This window comes from Marmota flaviventris, chromosome 11 (genome assembly GCF_047511675.1).
Source record: "Marmota flaviventris isolate mMarFla1 chromosome 11, mMarFla1.hap1, whole genome shotgun sequence".
Classification (NCBI taxonomy): domain Eukaryota; kingdom Metazoa; phylum Chordata; class Mammalia; order Rodentia; family Sciuridae; genus Marmota; species Marmota flaviventris.
This window is the reverse complement of record NC_092508.1, coordinates 67,786,529-67,808,318: the sequence shown is the minus strand read 5'-3', so window position 1 is coordinate 67,808,318 and position 21,790 is coordinate 67,786,529. Positions and strand designations below refer to the sequence as shown.

General features: G+C 34.7%; 1 protein-coding gene across 2 annotated transcripts in view; it reads right to left on the bottom strand.

Moving 5' to 3' along the window:
- The window catches only part of Fign (fidgetin, microtubule severing factor), a 118,940-nt gene that overhangs the window by 2,753 nt on the left and 94,397 nt on the right, over positions 1 to 21,790 (bottom strand). For both annotated transcript variants that reach the window (XM_027938037.2, XM_071619127.1), the window contains one exon: positions 1 to 670. This exon is cut by the window's left edge and continues 2,753 nt beyond it. In XM_027938037.2, the coding sequence (XP_027793838.1) occupies positions 1 to 670 (670 nt within the window). The remainder of the gene's footprint in view (positions 671 to 21,790) is intronic.

Below are 21,790 nucleotides of genomic sequence, written 5' to 3'. Positions count from 1 at the left end.
AGGGCTGGTGGTGGAGGAGGTGGCGGTGGTGGCTGTAGGAGCCCAGAGCTATGCAAAGGAGATGGATGAGGTGAAGGAAGTGCAGGTGCTGGCTGGCTACTGTAAGTAGAATGCAAATATGATCCGTTGTATCCTGGGGCATATTCCTGAGATGGGAGCCCTGCATGAAGACTAGGTACGGTGTGGCTTCCACAGGTACTACTTGAGTAACTAGGTTCTGTCAGGTTGCTGGCCACCCCAGGAGAGCTCCCTATACTTGCAGAGACATCTGCTGGAGGGAGGGCTGAACTGACTCCGGCTTTGCTGGCGGCGATAACATCCGGAACACAGTTCATGGGATACACAGACTCAGAATTCAAGGAAGGCTGCCAGGGTTCACTTTCATTTTTCCGACCATTCACTAGTCCCGATGGTGCATCTGAATAGTTGCTGAGAACAGGTCGGTCCACAGGACCTTCCAAAATGCCAGAATACTTCTCTGCATACTTTTTTAGTAGGTTGGATGCAGTCAGAGCAGATATGTCATCATTCGCCCAAGCATACTGATAGGTGCGCTGCAAATGACCTCTGTAGGCTTCAACTTTGTGGGCAGGAGACCGAGTGGTTGAGGTGATGTCAAAGTGCTGTTCTGGCCACTGGGCATGCTCCGGCGTCCACTGCATCTTCAAGCCTAAGGATTTGGGGGAGGGTGGTGGAAACAATTAATTCACATAGCTATTCATCATACGTCTTAAAGCTTTCCCCCCAAATGCTTTTTCCACCTATTATCTTCCATTAATGATATCTACATTATAAAGAATCTCCACAGCTTACAGTACCCATTATGATCTCTGTATTATGCTTTTGTGGGACTGAGGATTGAACCCAGGGCATCGTGCATGCTAGGCAAGCACTCTACCACTGAGCTACATTTCCAATCAGATCTCTATAATATAAACTCTTTAAAATGAACTGAATTTTAGCCCTCTATGAAAGTAAACTGCATTTAAAAGAAAACTCTGTAGAAGACCCAATGCTTTTCATTTTTAAGTAATAAGCAAATCTATTTCTGTCAAGCCCATCAATTTACTGTATATTACACACACATACACAAACATATATATGTACACACACATTTCTGCAGATGAGAATTCAATCATGGGTTATTCCAATAAAATATTCATGGATTTTAAATATCTGGCATATGATAGTATTAACATGTACAATATCTAGCTATTCTGTCTCTTCACATCACAGTTTCTGTTTTATATGTTAACAATATAAAAATGAGACACAGCTGACAGATCACATCTAGGATACCTCTCTTATTTGGTACTGAACACCTAGTTAGCACAGTATAATGCTCCCTGCGCAGAACAATATGACACAGACATAGCAGGTCATTCCATAATCCAACTCTCATCTAAAGTGGTCCACGACAGTTTCAAATCTGCTTCGTGGAGTGCAGCAAAGCAATCTCCCAGGCAGCGCTCCATCGCTTTCATCGCACAAAGCCTACAACTCGGTATGAATTACAACTGGCTCCTTTCTGCCTCTCAGTTCTGTTGTTGAGTCTCTGGAAAAAAAAACAAGCATCACTTGTCTGTCCGTCTTCTAGCATTCTCCCTTCTTCTCTTATAATCCTCCTCCCTTTATAGCCTCCATCTTACCAAGAGGGGAGGGCAGAACATATGATTATATATATATATATATATATATATATATATATATATATATATATATATATATATTATATATATATATATATGCATATGAGAGAGAGGGGGGAAACTAAAAAAGGAAGGTAAGACTGGAGAGAGATTCTGGTTTCTAACTCTTTACATTTCTACAGGAAGCTGTGTGTGGCAGAAACTGAAAAAATAATACTACATAATGGGCTCATATATGAAATTCTGTCATCGGCTAGATTACTAACTGAAGCAAAGTGACTATTGAACACACTGTAAAATAAGTATTTTCCCCATAATAAGAGAACATACTAAGCAGTTAGAATCAGGGAATCATTTGAATTTAAACTTTTAAAAAGGTCTTGAAAATGAACTTATTTCACAGATTAGAAAAACATGGTCCAAAGAGATTCCCAAAGCATCCTTCAAGGCCTCACAGGTAGTTATTTGCAGAAGAAAACTGGAACCCTGTTCTCTTATTTCCTATCACCCTATCATCCCATTCTAATTTCTGCTTGGTTGGAGCATTTCCTGTTCTGGTACAGAACTTAATCTCCTTTGTATTACCCAAAGTGAATTTTGCAAACCGTCTTGTGCCCTCTGGCAGAGATTCCTTGATAAGGAGGAGGCCTGGTCTAAATGAAGCATCTGTGGCATCAGCTCCCTTCTGAATTACCAGTCTATTTTGACAGCTTCTACCACCTTCTGTTCTCCTCCTTCAACCCCTTTAGCTCTTCATTGCCTGGCTCTGGCTTCTGACATGGCCAGCTTTGACTTACTGAGCTAAACTGAACACAGCACACAGTTTGGTAACAGAATGGCATGTTGATTCCCTTCTGACTCCCTCTTCCTTGTTTGCAAAACCACTGCACCAGACACTGGAAGTTAATTAGCAGGATGATGCTGTGCTAATTGTGTTAATTTACAAGGTTTTAGTCAAAGAGAATCATGCCAGGGCTGGCACTGCTGTCATGCTTCCGACTTAATGATTAAGAAATACTGAAAACAAGGTGGGAAGGATTGCAGTAATTACACAATAAATGAATAAAGCAACAGGATTCATTTGCAAATATATTTTACTGCAGTTGTACTCATTTGCATTTGGATTTTAAAAAAGGATCCATGTAGATATTCATTTGCAAATCACCAACTCAGTTAAATTAAGTCTGAATGCTGCACAGTATAACTTAATCAACCTTTATATATGTGTATGCGTATATATCTAGTAAAAATAATGAAAGACCTTATTTCTCTTGTACATGCAACAGATTTTTTTCTTCACTTTCCCTCGGCTACCCCAATCTTGGTATATTTTTGTTTTAAAATTTTGCACATTTTAAAATAATCTCTTCCAAAGGTAAAATAGTACTGTGAATCCTGATGAAGTGCAACTCCCATCAGTTAGCTCAGAGAGGCTGTGACAGTGAGTTCTAGGAAGAACTAAAGTGATATGCTTAATTGTCTTGGCTTTCTCAATCATTGCTTTTTAACAGGGAGGAAAACACACCACAAAATGGGTGAAATGACTGAAACCACACTTAAAGAGAAAAAGATGCAATTTTAATGAAGCAGCATTTCAGGAATCATACTTTCATTAAATTCAACTGGAAATTATTAAGAGCAAATCACCAGGAACCAATCGCGAGTAATCAGTATCTAAATTCTTCTAGTGTCATGGGATTTACTTCAAGCCTTATAAAAAGCAGAGAATATTAATGTGACTGTAATGTAGAACTGTCTAAAAGACCTATAAATTCATTAGTCCTGTAAGTTATTTCTAGGGAATTTCCATTAGGATTTTTTTCTTTAAATATTATCAAAATAATGAGTGGAGAAAATAACAACTTACATATCCTATGACTGGGCATTTTAGGAGCTTTATACAAGAGAGACATGAATAAACAGTTTGCAGCAAGGTCTCGGAAAATAATTTAAAAGTCACAGGCAATGGAATTTACCACAAAACACACACACACACACACACACACACACGCAAGTACACACTCAAAAGTTAAAAAGCGGGTCTTCCTTTCATTTAGCTGAGCTAAATATTGTTGGCATTAGTTAACATACAGATCAAACATGATAGAGAAAAATACCTTTTAACAAAAATTAAACTGGCAAAAATTAAACTTACAGTTGTCATGCATAAACATATATACACACATAAATATATACATATAATATATTTAAAGCAGAATGTAAAATCCTTCACCTTTTTCAACTTAAATAACTTTTCTTGTAAATTAATCATTTACAAAAAAAAATTTTTAAATGCTCTTAACAAGTTACAACTGGTATAAAAGATGAGCATATGCAGTTAATAAAACAGAATGTCCATTTTCACTGGGTATTTCTGCATAGTTTAACTCTAGCAAAACTAATTAAATTTCATAAGATTTCTGTTTCATCTGAAATTAAAAAAAGATCCTATCTATTAAAATTATTTATTTGGAACAATTACTAGATACACCATTGCCTTTGAAATCTCAAGCTATTTTTGGATGTGCTTACCAAGATAATTGGAAGTTTATTTATTGATGCATACTAAATAACAATAACCTTAGCAGGGCTGCAAAAGACAAGATTGAGTTTTGATTAAACTTAAGGAAACAAAATTGTTCATGTACCCTGAAACATGAGGTTTTATCCAGTGCTTTCAAATCATCACTGCTATTTGAAAGCATAATCATAGTTAACCATTAACTAGTTCTTAATATCAGTGGGATCTTAATAAATCACTGTTCAGCATATTGTCCTGGCCTTAGATGCAAAAAGAGCCATTTTACCAGTTTCTTGAATTTTAAAACTAATTTAGAAGTAATAGCAAACTTGTTTTGTAGTTGCTGTTCTGTTTATTGGCTATGATAATTTTGATGTGAAATGAAGGAAATGCAGAACCGAATGTTCTTTGAACAAAACAATCACACCCCATTTGATTGTGCTACTCCTATCTGTGAATGAGAGGCAGACCTTAATTTGGCACCCCCAAAGGAGAGAGGCTTAAAAACAGCTTTTTATATGACTTCTCAGAAGAGGAAAAGAAAAACCTCAGAAAACACATTCTTTTTGCATTATTAGATATTTGATAATAACTCCCACTATTTTGGGGAAAGAGCTTAAACAGGTACAGTAAAACATCAGAAAACAGGAAACTAAGAAAAATAGGTTTTAGAGGTGAGTAAAAATTGTTCCAAAACATCAAATTTTATTTTTGAAAGGAGGAGAAAATTCTTAACACAGCTGGCAAAATTCACAATGCAATGTGAATTGCTTTTAAGATATTTTGTCATAAGTGTTGAATTGCTTTTAAGAGAAAATTTTAAGAGAAAATTCTTAACACAGCTGGCAAAATTCACAATGCAATGTGAATTGCTTTTAAGATATTTTGTCATAAGTGTTGAATAGAGATGGCAGGTGCTACAATAAAACCTCTGTTTTGTTATTTTATTGTTATAGGATGAATATATATATATATATATATACATATATATATGTATATATATATATATACATATATATATACATATATATATGTATATATATATATGCACGCACATATAAATCAGCAAGTCTATACTTCCTATATAACTTGGTGGTTTTGATAATATTTACCATTCTTATCATTAAACATTTCAGAGCTTAGGTTCAATTACTAAACTGCTACTGCCCTGTTACTTCTTTTATTTTGTTGTTTCATTCTGAAACAGCCACTGTGATATCCCTTGAAGTTCTGCCATAGTCTCAAAGTTACAAAGAAAGAGTTACATAGAAAATTGAGAGGTATGAACACAAATTTCAGGATGGGTGGAAATTAGAAATAAAATGCTAGGTCTTCTAGAATCTACTGTAAGCAATATTCCTGTAAATATTAATTGAGGTACACACTCATGATACCGCTCCCACCCTTAATAAGCATATGCTATTCAACAGTTTGGCAGGTCTATAGCAGCCCTCTTCAACTACGCTCCCATAGGGTAATTCTGGCTGCTAGGGACTCAGCACTCATTTGTACATTTTCTCAGACTTCCTAAGGGCAGAGACCTGAGGCAAACACCTGCAGGCAAGGCGGGCTTGCCTGTTCTGGGAGAGCTGCACCACCTCAGCTTGCCTATTCCAGTCCATTGAGCTACTGTACCTCTCAACTTTTCATCACTGCTTTTTAACATTTAAAAAATTTAATAGTGTTTAGCAAGCTCTCTCCAGAAAACAATTAAAACTAGAGTAAATATAGCAAAGTAATTATACCAGTTCACAGTCCCTTCAGCCTAGTAATGCAACAAATTCATCATCTCTTAGGAACAAACGGAGAATTCAGAATTTTAAGTAGAGAATAGCAAATTCATTTGCTAAAAATATAGGTTTATGCAGTGAAAGAGGGACTCCAAACCTTCTGGTACTGAAAACCTGCCCTGTGCAATATCTAATTGTTATTCTTCAAGGGAGTGAGGACTAGATGAAGTGTTTGAGCAGACTCAGCAGCCCTGTTCGCATGTCTAGTCATCCTTGTCAGCTGAGAGGCCAACAAAGCAGTACCCAATGTTAGATGTACTAATGCATTTGATCTGGAAATTTCCTCAGCCTATTTCCTGATAATTCCTAACCTAAAACTATAACAGTAGATTAAAAATAATAAATGGGGGGGAATGTGGGAGAGAAGCACTAAAATTACATATTCTCTTTAATCCTCCTAATTTGGTTCCATCATGAGTATACCAAAACTACAATTATTTTCTAATCTTCATGTGATAGAGGGAGTCTCAAATTTACTTAGACATCAAACTCAGGGTGTACTATATGCAAGCTTTGGGGTTCTACGTGATTCAAGGGAATCTAGTTTGTTTTACAAGGTGATAAAAACCTTTCAGCTTTCTGTCTTCTTTAAAATTTCACATTCTACATTCCCTAAAATTATATTCTTGATTTTGTGGATTAACAGAACTTTAAAAATGATCTTACTCTACTCTAGATGGCCTCACTTTCAGTTCTTTATTTTCCTTACTATTGTGTCCTATGGGGGGGCTGTTAACAAGCTTGTGTATCACAGAATTTTACTTGGAGCTATTACCAGATGGTTAAGGTAGAAAGAGACTAAAGAAACAAGCTTTACAATTTTGTTTGAAGAGTGAAAATTTCCAGATTGGAGATCAGACCACTGACACTGCGTGTCAATTACTTGTTCTAATCTTGGTCAAGCTGCTCAGGCACAATGTACTCCCTTTCCTCCACTGTGGAACTTGGATGGTCTATCCTCCTAGATTGCTATGAGGTGCTAGGATTATCTAAAATAATAGCATTTTGTGAAAATAGTTTCCAAGGATGAGCTGCTGCATGATTATTATTATTTATTTTTAAAAAGCTAGAGGTGCACTAAACATAAAAGAATATTGGCTAGAGAGAAAATAGGCGAAGTCACTCCCAGAATTTTACAGATCAGTTTTTTTCAACTTCAGGACAGCTACTGAAGAGGAAATCTTCCAGTGGAAATGTTGAATGCAAATGAGTATGAAATTATTTCATACTCAGCAGAACACAAAAAGATATTTCCTTGATCAAAAAGGTGTCAGAAATTCAAAAAATTTTCATGGTATCTTATTTCATATTTTTTATGTTATCCGTGGCTCAACATTGAAGAGAAAAAACTAAGAAACAAAGCACTTAGAGGTTTAGAACTAATTAAGAATGTTCATAAACTTCCAGTCCAAAAATAAGATATTCTAATTATATAATTTATATATTTCTTATTTTTAAGACAAGCTAAAGATCTTAGAATATCTCATTCTTGCCTGGCAACAGCTGGCTAAATCTGAGTACCTACTTCTTTTTTGGACACAATATAACCTTTCCTCCACATCATGGTGTCCCATTTCCTATTACATCACATATTTTTATATCTAACAGGTCATATAGCCATATGAATTTATGACTTCACTCTGAAGCATGAGTTTCCTCACTTATGTACATTTTGTTGAAAACCAGCAAGAAAATGTAGTGCTCTAAAAAAACTTTTTAAAAGATGTGGTCATTTTAGAAGAAAAATTTTTCAAGTACTATTTGTCATAAGAAAGCGTCCCTTTCCCTCTTAAAAATAAGTGCTAATTTTCTCCTGTATTCACAGTCATTAGTACAGTAGTATGGAATGATGGATAATGTTATCCTTAAAAAACTTGTTCAAGATAATTGTTTCAGTTTTCCTTTTTGCACATTTATCAGATATAGTTCCTTGTTGTCTTCCATATAGCCATCTCCACCATTCCTTATATGCTCCTTTGAATATGCTACAGACTCTGATACCACAAACCAAAGTTTACTCTACTAGTAAAGCATCTTCTGTTACTCGGTTGCATTAGTTTTACAATTTTGGGGTAGGCTGTTTAATTTACTCTAAAGGTGTGCTTCTTTTTTTGTACAGAAAGTTGTTAGATGAATGGTCCTGGGCAAGTGGCAGATATCATCCTTTTTGTTATCACTCAGGCTAGTGAGAGCCTGTGTTCGGTGTCTCAGGCATCAGGCACCATGACTTGGACTGGGATAGGATATGCCCTGACTTTAAATATTCACTCATCAAAATATAATCAAATAAATAAAACTATTTTGCCAATATTTTCATACTGAAGATGAAACTTGGTATGAGTGGATCTGACTGGTCATTATTTTTAATATATGCAAGACATATAAGAAGGTGGCTTATATTTATGAGGATGAAAGCAAAATACTTATGCAAAACAAATTACACTGATGACAGAAATATCACTTTCAGACCACAGAAATTATATTCAGTATATGATCAAGCTCTATACCATATCATTCAAAACAACTCAGGAAATCATGATCATAATTCAAAATAAGTACATGATATTCCTGTGGGACTCTAAAATTTCCAATACTTAAACTATACAAATGAACATATACTCACACAGAGAAATCCTCAGAGTTTAAAAATATTATTGACATGATTTGTATGTGGGGAGGAGGGAAGCTTAAAGTTTCTGGGCCAAAAAAAAAAAGCAATTTTATTAATAATCTAAAACTAAAAACAGTGACCAAAACTGTGAATCATCTGGTAAATAATTCACAAGAAGATATCACTGCATATACAAACAATCCAAATATACAAATGATTCATATTCCTAATCTTAGTGTCAGGTGTCATCAACTATTGCAAGGGAAAGAGTCTGAGATAAGTGGTTATTTTCCCATGTGAAGACACACGTATTATTGTTGCTACTTCTGTGAATTTTTGACAATTTATCATCAGTTTAAGTAGTGCTTTATAGTTAACCTTTAAATTTGTTATTTGCAGCCTTTCATTTCTCATGTGTCTCTTCATCTTCCCATGTATGTTTTTCAATCCATTAAGACAATCAGCCCTTCCCCCAGTTCTTTTTGTCATACAAAGATCATCAGGACACCGCATAAGTCCATAGGGACTGCCAGGGCTAATGAATATGTATGCTCTGTGTCACAACAGAGCATTTCCCTGTTCTGCAGAATCAACTCTCTTAAGTGTGTAAATAACAGGTGAGCTGTGTAGCATGCAGGGATAAATGGGGTTAACACAACCAGAGAACCCCATGCTAGAATCATGGCATCTTGCCTATATGATGGACCCAGAGAAAGAAATTCTAATACCAAAAGTATTGTACATTTCCCAAGTGTTCTGAATCCTTATGCTTAATTTTTTAAATTAATTTTCTAAATTTGTATATGACAGTGGAATGCCTTCCAATTCTTATTACACATATAGAGCACAATTTTTCCTATCTCTGGTTGTATACAAAGTATATTCACTCCAGTTTGTGTCTTCATACATGTACTTTGGATAATATTGTTTAAAAGGGACTTTTCAAAGATAACAATTCCAATCATCCTAAAAGGCTGAGATTATTACAAGTGATTCAAAAGATACTATTTTCCACATAATGTACGTTTACACTTTTAATTAACACAAACTAAGGCAACCTGCTACCTTGTATTATGATGTGGCTCCCTGATTTTCTCAGTCAAAAATCCTAAAATGTTACACTAACCATTATGTACAAACCTATTTGTAAATACTTACTTGCATGTGTATATTCTATTTCAAGTATCTAAATGTAAAGCTCAATTTAGTTATATTTAAATTTAACTCTATTCATTTTAGCCCAACACACCAAGCTGACAAGGGTCAATAAACAAATTCAGAATCTCCCAAACCCCATGACCTTGTGTAAATGGAATTTGCATTCATCTTCTTTTCTGTTTCTCTGGAACTTAATTCTAGAAAGATAGTTTACCTAAAAATGCTTATTTAAGACTGAGAACTCTCATATAATTAGAAAGGGAGGAAGTGCATTATTTACATATTACATAATACAATCCTTCCACCATTCTCCTTAAAAACTCTTTGCTTTAGGTGAACCTAAAGTGTGCAAAATGCAGACAAATTTTGTTTAGGCTATTTATAATTTTTTTTTCTTTTTGGCAATTCATGCATTAATTTTTAATGCAATAGCAAAATAGTGTCTTGGATTAAAAAAAAAATACTCTATAGTCAGGGTTGGGTGACATAGTGCATTAATTCAGTGTCCTTCACTCCTGGGACCTGTGTATAATTTAGTCCAGCCTGAAGAAAATAACTTTGATCTGAAGGCAGTGGAAAAAGCTACATATGAAATGAGTTTTGGTAGGTTTAGTGTTGTTTCTTCCACAGAAGAGGACATATGAAGATAAACTGCTTTAGAATACAACCAGCAAGGCCCAGGATGAAAAGTGAAGTGCTCTCAGCAGGGACAGCAGTATTATCACCTTTATATTTTCCCCACCCTGTTCCAAGTAGGGTCTGGGGAAATAAATCTAGACTCCACCTATAATTGGGATGCTCTGATTTCCAGATAAACAGAACCTTGTTAAAGTGCAATGTGAATGACGGTCTGATTGTTAGTGCTGTTGGCTTTTTCATTTGTAACAACAAAGAATGCTGCATAACAAAACAGAAGCAGAGGAGACCAGCATCTTCAAAGGAAGTGGCATTTCCAGTCCTGGAGGAGGTGCCCAACACCACTGTCCATGGGAATATGCTAACAGGACAGACCACAAGGAAATAAATTGTTTCTTCCTATCCCATCTTGATTGTGTTCTTTATGACAGTAATTAACAGCACAATTTCATCTACTGCTAGATGGATAATGATGTTGTATATTTTTTTTAAAATGTAAGCTTTGGCTAAATTAAATAAAATGGTCGATCCAGTCTTATGTGTATTAATCACATGACATATAGATCTCCTTCTTTTGCTTATAATTCTCCAAATAATCCCAGTTCAATTCACTTCTGCTGTGAGCAAACATGTGTGGCTTACTTTGTCTCTAATAGAGCAGTTAAAAATAATGTTGCTTTCAATATTGTCTTCAGTAGAGTTAAAAGCTGGAATGATGTTACTTCTCTATGGTCTAATCAATTCTAAAATTTTATATTCTTGTGAGATGATTATAAACTATTTTACTACCTCCTGGGTTATGGATAATACAGTATTTCAGTCATAGTTGGAAATGAGATGATACGTTGAAATAAGCTTAATTTTACATTTGCTAGTTTTAGTTGTTTAGTGAAATCTTTCTGCTACTTCTTCAAATTGTCTTATCTCATTAATTGCACTCAAATTCCCAAAGTAACAGGAAATCCAAAATGTATACAGAACTATACAGATAACACAAGTAGGCTATGTAAAAATCAAACACAGGTGTCTGTAATTTTGCATATGTATTCGTAGTTTGGAAAGGACATACTGAAAATGAGGAAAAGGAATGAGAGAAGAAAAAGTCATTTCGAAAACTGCTATCATCCTCCTTAATGTCTATGTCATACAAGCCTAATTATTAATAATATCTGACTACAAAAAAATACATTCTAATGCACCTGTGGTGGTGTGAGGAGTATTAGAGACTTAAACACAAGTCCTTATACACTCTAAGAACATACTCTATCACTGATTTGTACCCCAGCACATCAAAACCAAATTCTTATTTAACTAACGTGTAATATGTACATCATATTTTTAATCAAAATTCAGCACTGCTTAAATTTTTATTTGGCTATGTATTTGATTTTTGTGGTTTTTTAAAACCAGTTCAAATACATCAAAAAGCTCGACATTTATAAAACTTAAAATCTTATTTATGATCTCAAAACACACCGTGAACACTTATTTCCTTAGCTGAGTATTCATTTTTGGGAAGGTCTGAATTTACATAAAAAGCAAATCATTACTTTAAAACTATAATTGAGTTACATAGGAAAGTATTCCATTGTTAACTATTTTTTGTTAATAGTAAATACAATAGTTTTTAAAACCATTATAGATAATTCATAGAATTCATGCTGAATCATAGGTCTAGAAGTACATTCCTACTCATTAAACTGATATATCTGTAAAAACACTTCTTTTTAATAGGTCTTTTTAACAGCATCAGTATACACACAAGCATATGGCAATTTCATTTATATTTTACTTTTCATCTCTGGGCCATATAAGATCACTTAGCTAACGTGTGTAGATTTTTCAGCTGAGGATGTTTTAGTGTGCCCTATTTTTATTTAGTGCTTTTATAACTAACCATTGTTTTCATATTTTGCTTTAAAAATTATTTTATCCAGTTCAATGTCAAATGATATTATACCTTTAAAAGAATCTATTAAAAATATAGAATAAAATAGCGGATTGCATCTCTGGCCATAGCTCCCAGAAGCATTAAAGTGTTACTAGAGTACCCAAATGACAACAATGACAGCTTAATCACTTAAAGGCTTTTTTACATTAACAGGCCCACCCTGCCCAGTTTTAGTAGTAATAGTCCAGGCATGATTTAATAGGAGGTTTTCTGCAAAATACAACTAAGTAACTCTCTTTTTAAAAAATATAAAAATCAAGTTGTGTGTCTACTGAACAATCCTTTGCACTTTGTGAAATATTAGTGCACATTTAAAAAGCTTTGTTGCTTTTATTTTTCCTCTCCCTATACATGCATTAAAATATTGGCCTGATAATTAGCATGCATAATCCAACAGCCTCCTGTATTGTTATGATTTTAGGCAGAAGTCCATGTAGAAAACATAATTGAAAGGTTGAGCCTATTAATCTGGAGAACAACCTCCACAAACCAAATAGGAATGAATCATTTTTAAGTTTCTCCCTCCTTTATAGCTTTATATTGCTATGAAGACAACCACAATGAAACCAGAGAGAAACTAAAGGTGACCTTATTTAGACATATTAGTCAAGGCAGCCTTTGCTGTTTTTAAGCAAACATGATTGTGCCTCCACTTTGTCCATCCAGTTTCCCAGTGTGTAAATTGGATGATGACTTGGACAATTCTCTCTTCATTAGAGAGTGGTGGAAAGGAAATATAGAGGTGATTTTTTTTTTCCCTTTTTGAACTCTGTGGTGTCTTATAGCTTCCAAAGCAGCAGCAAGGAGATTGTGTGTGTGTGTGTGTGTGTGTGTGTGTGCGCACGCGCGCGTGCGCACGCGGGTGCGTGGAGAGAGAGAAAGAGACAGAGAGAGATCTATATCTATATATATGCTTTTTTTTTTCCCCTAGACAAGCTGTTGTAATTGAAATGAAGTCTAATCAGACTCATTACTGTTTTCAGCAATTTTCACCACCAAAGATGCTTATTAGGTAACTGTGTTTAATAAACCACTCTTTAGAAAAATACCAGTAATGAGCTCTTAACAGCCAATCTTTAGCGTGAATGTAATGTGAAAAGTGTTCCTAGCACTGAATAGATTTTCACATTTAGTAGTGTCATAATTAAGCTCTCTGAATTGGTTGCTGTGATGTTGGATTTATTATAATAATTTTATTTTTTCTATTTTAAACATACTTGGAATTGAAGCCATCTTTTATTAGAGTAGGATTTTGTTCACTGTACAGCAAATTTCAGATTAGTGCCAAACTGGTCAAAAGGATTTTCAGCTAGGTATTTTTTTTAACAAATGGTAACCAAGGATTTTATGACTGATATTAGTCATCAAATCTTTTCTCATTGGCATTCCCACACGTCATAAAAAAACCTTCCTGTCATTTTATTATGACAAATCATGAAAAGTTATCTCAGATATATATAAAAATATATTGTGTTCATTAGGAAAAAACATCACTATGTTTAACATACCAAAAAAAAATAAAAATTCTAAAAGGACTATTTGAAGAAATATTGACCTTTCATAATAAATAACATACTATATATATTATATATATTTATATATATACATAAACATTATATTGTTTTATTAAATATTATCCTCAAACATATGAACAACACTTTCTCCTTGATTTTTTCTATTTTATAACTATTTTCTAAGCTCTTTCCATTAAAGGGTATTATTATAGATATATATTATTTATATGCACTAAGGGAAGTTATGGGTTAGCTGTGCTTCTTATTGATAAGGAAGGGGAAAATAAAAACTGTCATATACCTGTAAGGACAGGAGTATTTCCATGCAAGATGCTGCTTGTGCTAAAAATAAGTATATATCTATAGAATCTACAATGCTCATTCCATCAGTAGAGTATATCTTGAGGTATATACTTATATATTAATTATATAGAAGGAACTGGAAATATTTTTTGAGAACAACTCAAAAGACTTATGGAAACCTTTTCAGCTTGTATTCATTAAATAAAACCTCTCATGTGATAAGATATATTTTTTCTAAAAGCAATCCAAAAGATGATACAATCACTTTGAAATGAGATTCTGGACATTGTGAAACACAAATGATGATGACTCATATCACTTATGAATGTTTTATTAAAAAGAATGCATGCTTTTTACATTTGCTTTTGAAGTTAAGAGGTCCAAGATGTCAAATAATGTAATGATAACAATAATAAAAATGGTGTATAAGAATCACTCTTTTGGTGAGTTCTAAAAATAACTTTCCATAATGACAAAGCTATGGTTTTAATTATGAATTTCAATTAGGAATTGAGCACCTAGTTAATAGGTATTTCATTAGGATCCTACCCTGGTTTATAGAAAGTTGGCAGAAATTGCCTTGGTCTTAATTTCTAACTTGAAGAACACAATAATCTATAAGTGAAAAAGAATAAAAAATAACAGGAGACCACAACAGTTTACACCCATTTGTGACAAATTGTTAAGAAGGATTCTGTTACTGAATGATTCCTCTCCCAGTGAAATCTCAATTTCTTCTAATCTCGCGAGCTTCACAACTCCTAATTGGAACCAATAAGCCTCCATAACTGTTTTCAGCTTTCTGAATCAATAGGACTATGAGAACTGAGACTGTCAAATTAATGACCTGTTTCATCTGATTTTGTGGAATGCACTTCTTTGCATTACAAAGCAGAGCAGAAACCAAACTCATTCCCTTGTGAATTCATACAGCCTTCAGATCAAAATATCTTCCTGTTTCTTTAAGCCTTAACTGAATTCGTACCCCGAACAACAAAAGCATAAACCAGTGCATAAAACTATTAGAAAACCTGTATTTTTATCTTTAAATGACTCACTACTAGATTTAAAAAATAAACAGACAAAAACTAAGAAAGGGTCTTCTAAAGTGCCTGCGGAGGTCCTTCTCATATCCTTGCATAACTTTTTATGACTCATACCGTTTATGAATGTTTTATAAAAAGAATGTATATTTTTGTACATTTGCTTTTATTCCAAAAGTTAAGAGGCTCTGAGATGTCTAATAATGGTGATGATAATAATAATGATGATGAACAAGAACCATTCTTTTGGTGAGTTCTAAAAATAACATTCCATACTGATGAAGCTATGGTTTTATTTATGAATTTCAATTAGGAATTGAGCACCTAGTTAACAAATATTTCATCAAGACCTCACACTGGTTAGGTTGGCAGAAATTGTGTTGGCCTACATTTCTAACTTTAGGAACACAAGCTAGAGAGAATGGATACACACATAAATGAGACTAGTGTAGACAACAAGCAACATATAAACTTAACACTGGCATGTAAATCAAGTTATGGATCAACTAGGCATAATAAAAATTGTAACAGGAAGTGGTGCTAATCAGGTAAGAACTTCGGACAAGGTGGATTTTGTAATTCCAATTTTGACCATACCTTCTAGATCGCAATCAAAATATGCAGAGAAGTCACATACATATCTTGCAAATAGTTTTCAAAAAGAATTAGGGATTCATTTATTCAGGGACCCACCATACCTAGTATCAGCCTTATTCTTTGTGCCTGACTCAATTTTATCTCATGCCAAATTACTCTGCTAAAGAAAGCTTAAAGCAAAGTTTCCATGTATTTTCATAAAACAACAAGCAAGTGGGTAGACAAAAACATGATACCTGAAAATTTAGATTCTTTTACATACTGTCTGAAATTATTTTAGGCATACTATTCTCCTCCTCCCTGTTAGGCTCTCCTTTCCTTCCTTCTTTTCCTCCTATTTTAAGTAACTTGTCAATTATGAGAAAATATTGAGTGTCTCAAAATTAAAATCCTTAAAAAAGTTACTCTTGAACCCATGAATCTTGATAGATTTTATGTCACCAGAAAAAGCAAATGGGATCAGTTGGCTAAATTGTGTAAAATATGATATTGACACTCCATTCTCTATGACATCTGAGTGCCTGTTACTAGAAGAGAAGAGAACTCTGGCTCCAAGGGCTAGGAAACACAGGTCCCTGTCCTGATGAAGCAAGCTTACAGGCTGTCTTCAGAGGATATTTTTATTTATGTGTTCCATTTTAAAAATTAATTAACTAATTGATTTTAATTAGATATATATAACAATAGAATGCATTTTGATTCATTGTACACAACTGTAGCATGACTTCATTTCTCTGGTTGTACACGATGTTGTGTCGCACCATATGTGCAGTCATACACATAGGGTAATAATCATCTTTCTTGCCCTCATGCCCCCTCCCCACCCCACCCCCCCATTATGGATCAGCATCCACTTATCAGAGAGAACATTTGGCCTTTGGTTTTTGGGGATTGGCTTACTTCACTTAGCATGATATTTTCCAACTCCATCCACTTACCTGCAAATGCTATTATTTTATTCTCTTTAAATGCTGATATATATATATATATATATATATATATATATATATATATATATATATACACACACACACACACACATATCACAGTTTCTTTATCCATTCATCTATTAAAGGGCATCTAGGTTGGTTCCAGGATATTTAGTGAAGAAAAGATACAGTTCTAAATCTAGTAGGAAGGGAGGCTACATGGAGGAGCCAATAGTTGAGAAACACCTTGAAAGCTGACAAGGATTTCATCAAAAATAAGAGCAGAGATAGTTTTCTTCCTGAGACAAAAGTGTGTCAAATCACAGATAAAACCAAGTGGGCTTAGCACTTTTTGGAAACGGTAGCTTGATATGGTTGAGAGGAGGGAAGAATATGTCTATGCTTGAGGTGGGGTAGGAGTGGATAAGAAGCTTGACATTAGATTCCAAAGGGACCCAAGTATCTGGAGTGCATCCTTCTCCAACATTAAGTGCTGCTCTGAACTATTCTTTAGCAATATAACAATAATAAAAGTGTACAGGACCAAAATAGAGAGTAACTAGACAAGAAGCAGAGTTTGAACTTCAGGAAAAGGAAGGGGAAAATCTGAGAAAGTTGTTAGTTGGGATCTAACGTATAGACTAACCAATAAGAGTTGAAGGAATGAAGGAAACAAAAGAGTACATTGTTAGGACATGACTGTAGAGATAGAAAGAATTGTGAAGACTGGGGATACAGCACAATGGGAAAGCCACTGCCTAGTATGTGTGAGGCCTTGGGTTCAAGCTAAAGTGAAGCAAAAAAAAAAAAAATTAATTTTAAAATGATGAGATATCAACCAACTAATAAGAAATTGTGGTGAGGTTATATCTAATCTTCCAAAAGCCCAGTGAGGGACTGTTATTCTATTTTATATATGGTGCTATAAGTTCCATGCACGTAAGTGACATTGATAATTCTACCCTAGAGGCAGAATTGCAACCTAGATCATGTGACTCAAAATTGCTACATTCTAATGTATGAAATATGATATGTCAAGAGTTTTGTAATGTTTTTAATAACCAATAAAAAAAGGAAAAAAATTGCTACATTCTATCTCCCTCTTGAGAATCACTGTAAGATTTTTAGCTTGTACAACCCATGGAAATATGAATGAGGACTACAAGCTCTACCAGGAGGTTTGGGAGTCTTGGGCATGTACAAATTCATCAACACTTTGGTCATGGAAGAGGCAACAGGGAGAAAGGGCGTGGAATTAGATGAGAATGGAACTGTTGAGTTAAACCAACATTTAAGAAGTAGTCAATGGAGACTGGGAAGGTAATTACAGAGTACAAGCAGGAAATAAAAAGTAAGAAAATTTGCCATAGCAAAAGATGAGTGAGAAAGAGTTTTCAAAGGCAAAGTGTTTAATCACAGCACATACATCAGGGAAGTCAAGTAGGATTAGGAGAGGAAGTAGGCAATTATGAAGCTCAGGTGATCAGGGGGAAAGATCATTGGGGTGGTGGAGTCAGAGCTCCAGATGGAAGAAATGGGTTGGAAAGAGGTGAAATGGCAAATTTGGAAGAATTTTCTTCCTAAATATCTTGAGAAAGATACGCAGCAATTTAAGGGGTAAAGAAAAATGAAGCAAAAATTTGTTTGGGTTTTTTTTGTTCTTCTAACGGATATGTGGACAACCTAATCCTTACCTTCAATCAAGGGTCAGCAAACTGCCAAACCTAGCAGGCCAAATCCAGTGTGTCATCCTTTGTAAATAAAGTGTCAATGGAACCCAGTCACATCCACTTGTTGATGTACTGTCTGTGGTGGCTTTCTAGCTAACAGGAAGAGTTGAATAGTTGTTGCAGAGACCACATGGCCTACAAAGCTGAAAATACTTAAAATCTAGTTATTTTGTCACTGCCTGCTCCAGGCTATGGGGAAATAAATAGTGGAAAGGGATAAATTAAAGAAGAAACATTTCATGGGTGGAGAATGGCTGGGAATTGATTAAACAAAGTCCTCAAGAAGATAAAGACAAAATCAAGAATGCACAAGTTTCAGACAAATCTTAAGGAAAAAGAGAGGCACTTCTTTGAGATGGGTAGGAAGTTGCTAAGGGACACAAGGAGTATATTTATCTTCTGGATTCCCTTTTATCTTCCCAAAGATAGTAGTAGGAATCAGTTATCATGTCAATCTCTCTATGAGCTCATCAGGGGACCCATCTTTCATGTGTCATTCCATGGTCTACTGGCTGTATCCCTAATTCCAGACAAGTGCAACCCCTGGTTACAAGAAAGGTCAAAGTAAAAGAAAATGTGGAGAGATCAAGGCAAATTCATCATCACCATGAGAAAAGCACCACATGCAAACTATTGTGGACATAAAACAAAAAAGACAACCCTGGAGAAGTAGGCCTAATTTCAGACCTCATTCTCAATTTTACTTAAGATTTTACCAGAAGAAGGGGTGTTATGATTTGGCTCATATGTGAGACAATGCAAGAATGTTCAGAGGTGAAATGTTTAGGCTATGAAAGCTATAACTTAATAACTGGATTAATCCACTTGAATGGACTAACTGGGTGGTAACTGGAGGGAGGTAGGGTATGGTTGGAGGAAATAGGTCATTGTCCCCTATTTAACATCACAACAGTCTTGATCAGAAGACCCTTCTCTAAATCTAAGATCCCTCAAGAGCCAGCCCTATATGACTGCTAAAAAAAGACAACTTGAGGTAATGCGTGCATTGTTATAGAGTGCCATTACACAGCACATGAGTGGCAAAATTCAAACCAGAATTTAAGTTGACCATTCCTATTTTAATAGTTTTGTTACTCTACTTCTTTTTTACTAAAATTATATTTTCCAAAGATTGGTTTTGGAACTGCCTTTTAAACTAATACTGAGCAATACATTTCCCCCACATAAACACTAATCCTCCTACCTTCATATTCTGAAGCTCATCTTAGTTCACTCAGCTAGGGCTTGGTTTATTTTTATTAAACACTTAAAATATGCCTTCTAGGTACCTACTTAGAATAAAAAGCATAACCAAGGAGTGTAATTCTAGCCTTCTCTGTATTTTCTAAATCCTCACTAATTTACAACTATAAAATATTTCAGGCAAGACTCTACCAATTGGAAGATGTATTATAGAATGTTGAAAAAGTACAGTTTGACAAACAACACGAGATGTGGCTCAGTTGAGCACTTGAGCACTTGTCTAATAATGGTGACGCCCTAGGTTCAATTCTGAGTTCCACATCCAAAAAACCAAAACAAAAGTCTCAAGGGGAGCGGGGGATGCAAGGGGGACTTAATACAGACTTTGCTGTAAGTATAATACACTTGTTGGAAGAACAAAATAGAAATATATAGTATATTATATATTTTACCCAAATTCTTTTTCATAATGTTCAGAGTACATTATTGACTCTTCTTACCAAGACTTACTTTTGAAAAATCACTTATTAAAAAAAGGACCTTTAATCTTCACTGACCATGGTGTATTTGAATTGGGGCATACATTTGATTATTCTAGACTTGAATTGCTAGACTTCCAGTTACTAGTCATATGATGTTAGGCAAATTAACTTTTCTAAGTCTAAATATTTTCACCTTTGAAATGGGGATAATAACAACCACTTTAAAAGATTGCTTGGAGGATTAAATGAAATGATGTAAGGAAAATAACTAACATACTTTAGCTTTCTAGGAGCTGTCAGTACCAGGAATTCTTTGGTGTTCCAGGGGATAGAACTAAAGAGAGATAATTAGGAAAAGTTATAGGTAGGTAGATTTCAGAATCATAATATGAAACATCCTCTGATCCTTCTCTACTAATTTATAATTAGAAGATTTGAATTGTTTTCTAGCTCTTCCAATAACTTAAGGTGTTATTTTATTAAAATGAATTTTCTTAACAACTAGAGATATGGGATAACATTCATAGTTATTTACATTTTTCTTGTACTTTCTATGGGCTAGACACTGTTCCAGATGCTTTAAAACTTATATTTTGTTTCTTACCATCCTATTATTATCCGCACTTTCCAAGTAAAGAAACTAAGGTAGTGAAAGATTGAGTAATTAGCCAAAGTCACATAGCTAATATCAATAGAAGCCAGGACGTGAAACCTGGCATTCTGGCCACAATGGCCATGATTTTAGCTGCTCCCCTTATAACTCATGTGCTTATGACTGCCTCCATCAACAGGCTTCTAGGATATTGTTGCCTCATGGTTTTCTAGGTTTCTTTCCAACGGGCTTTCTAACACCGACATAATCCTAGACTGAATAGAGTTGGGTTTACTATGTATCATACTGACCATTGGAGACAGGAATTTTTAAATGAGGACTCAAATCTAAAATGTTCTTCTGGCTCCACATGTACTTGCTCCAGAAGACCTCAGATACTCTTCTGCTCTTGTTCTTGACTCCTGTCTGAACCTTTAGCCTATATCTCTGGAGTTCCAGAACCACCTAAGTGCCCATCAGATGGTGCACAGAGAACTCAGAGAGGACCCTGCATGCCCAGGCATTCTATCCTACATACAAAGAGAAAGTCTCCTCAACTTGTCTCTTAAATGCTAAAATTGAATCCTTCCTCTTCACCCCGCTGCTAATGCTTTAGGTTACCCTCATCCCCTTCTAGCAAGATATCTCAGATATCCTGTGTTTTTCCTTTAGGATTAAAAAGAAATTAAAGTATGTAGAGGTTTATGTGTAGGTATTATTGGCTTACTTAAAAAATAGAAAAAAACTAGTTTTCCCAGTTAAAAAATATCAGCTTATTATTTTAAAATATGGAAACTTCAGAAACATAAATAACAAGTCACCATTATCTATCATCATGTAGCCATGACATCCATTAAAGTCATTTTTCATATAAAATCTTTGTTATCCTTTGAATACTTATTAATATTTCCTAGGAGTCTTTTTTCCATGTATTTCTATTTCTTATACTGTTGAAAGCATAGTTTATACACTTTCTAATGGGCTTTATAGGAGTATCCTAGACTTTCTCCTACCTTCTAACTCTGTACATGCTGCTTTCTCTGCTTGTCATATCCTCCCCACCACACACACACCCCAACTC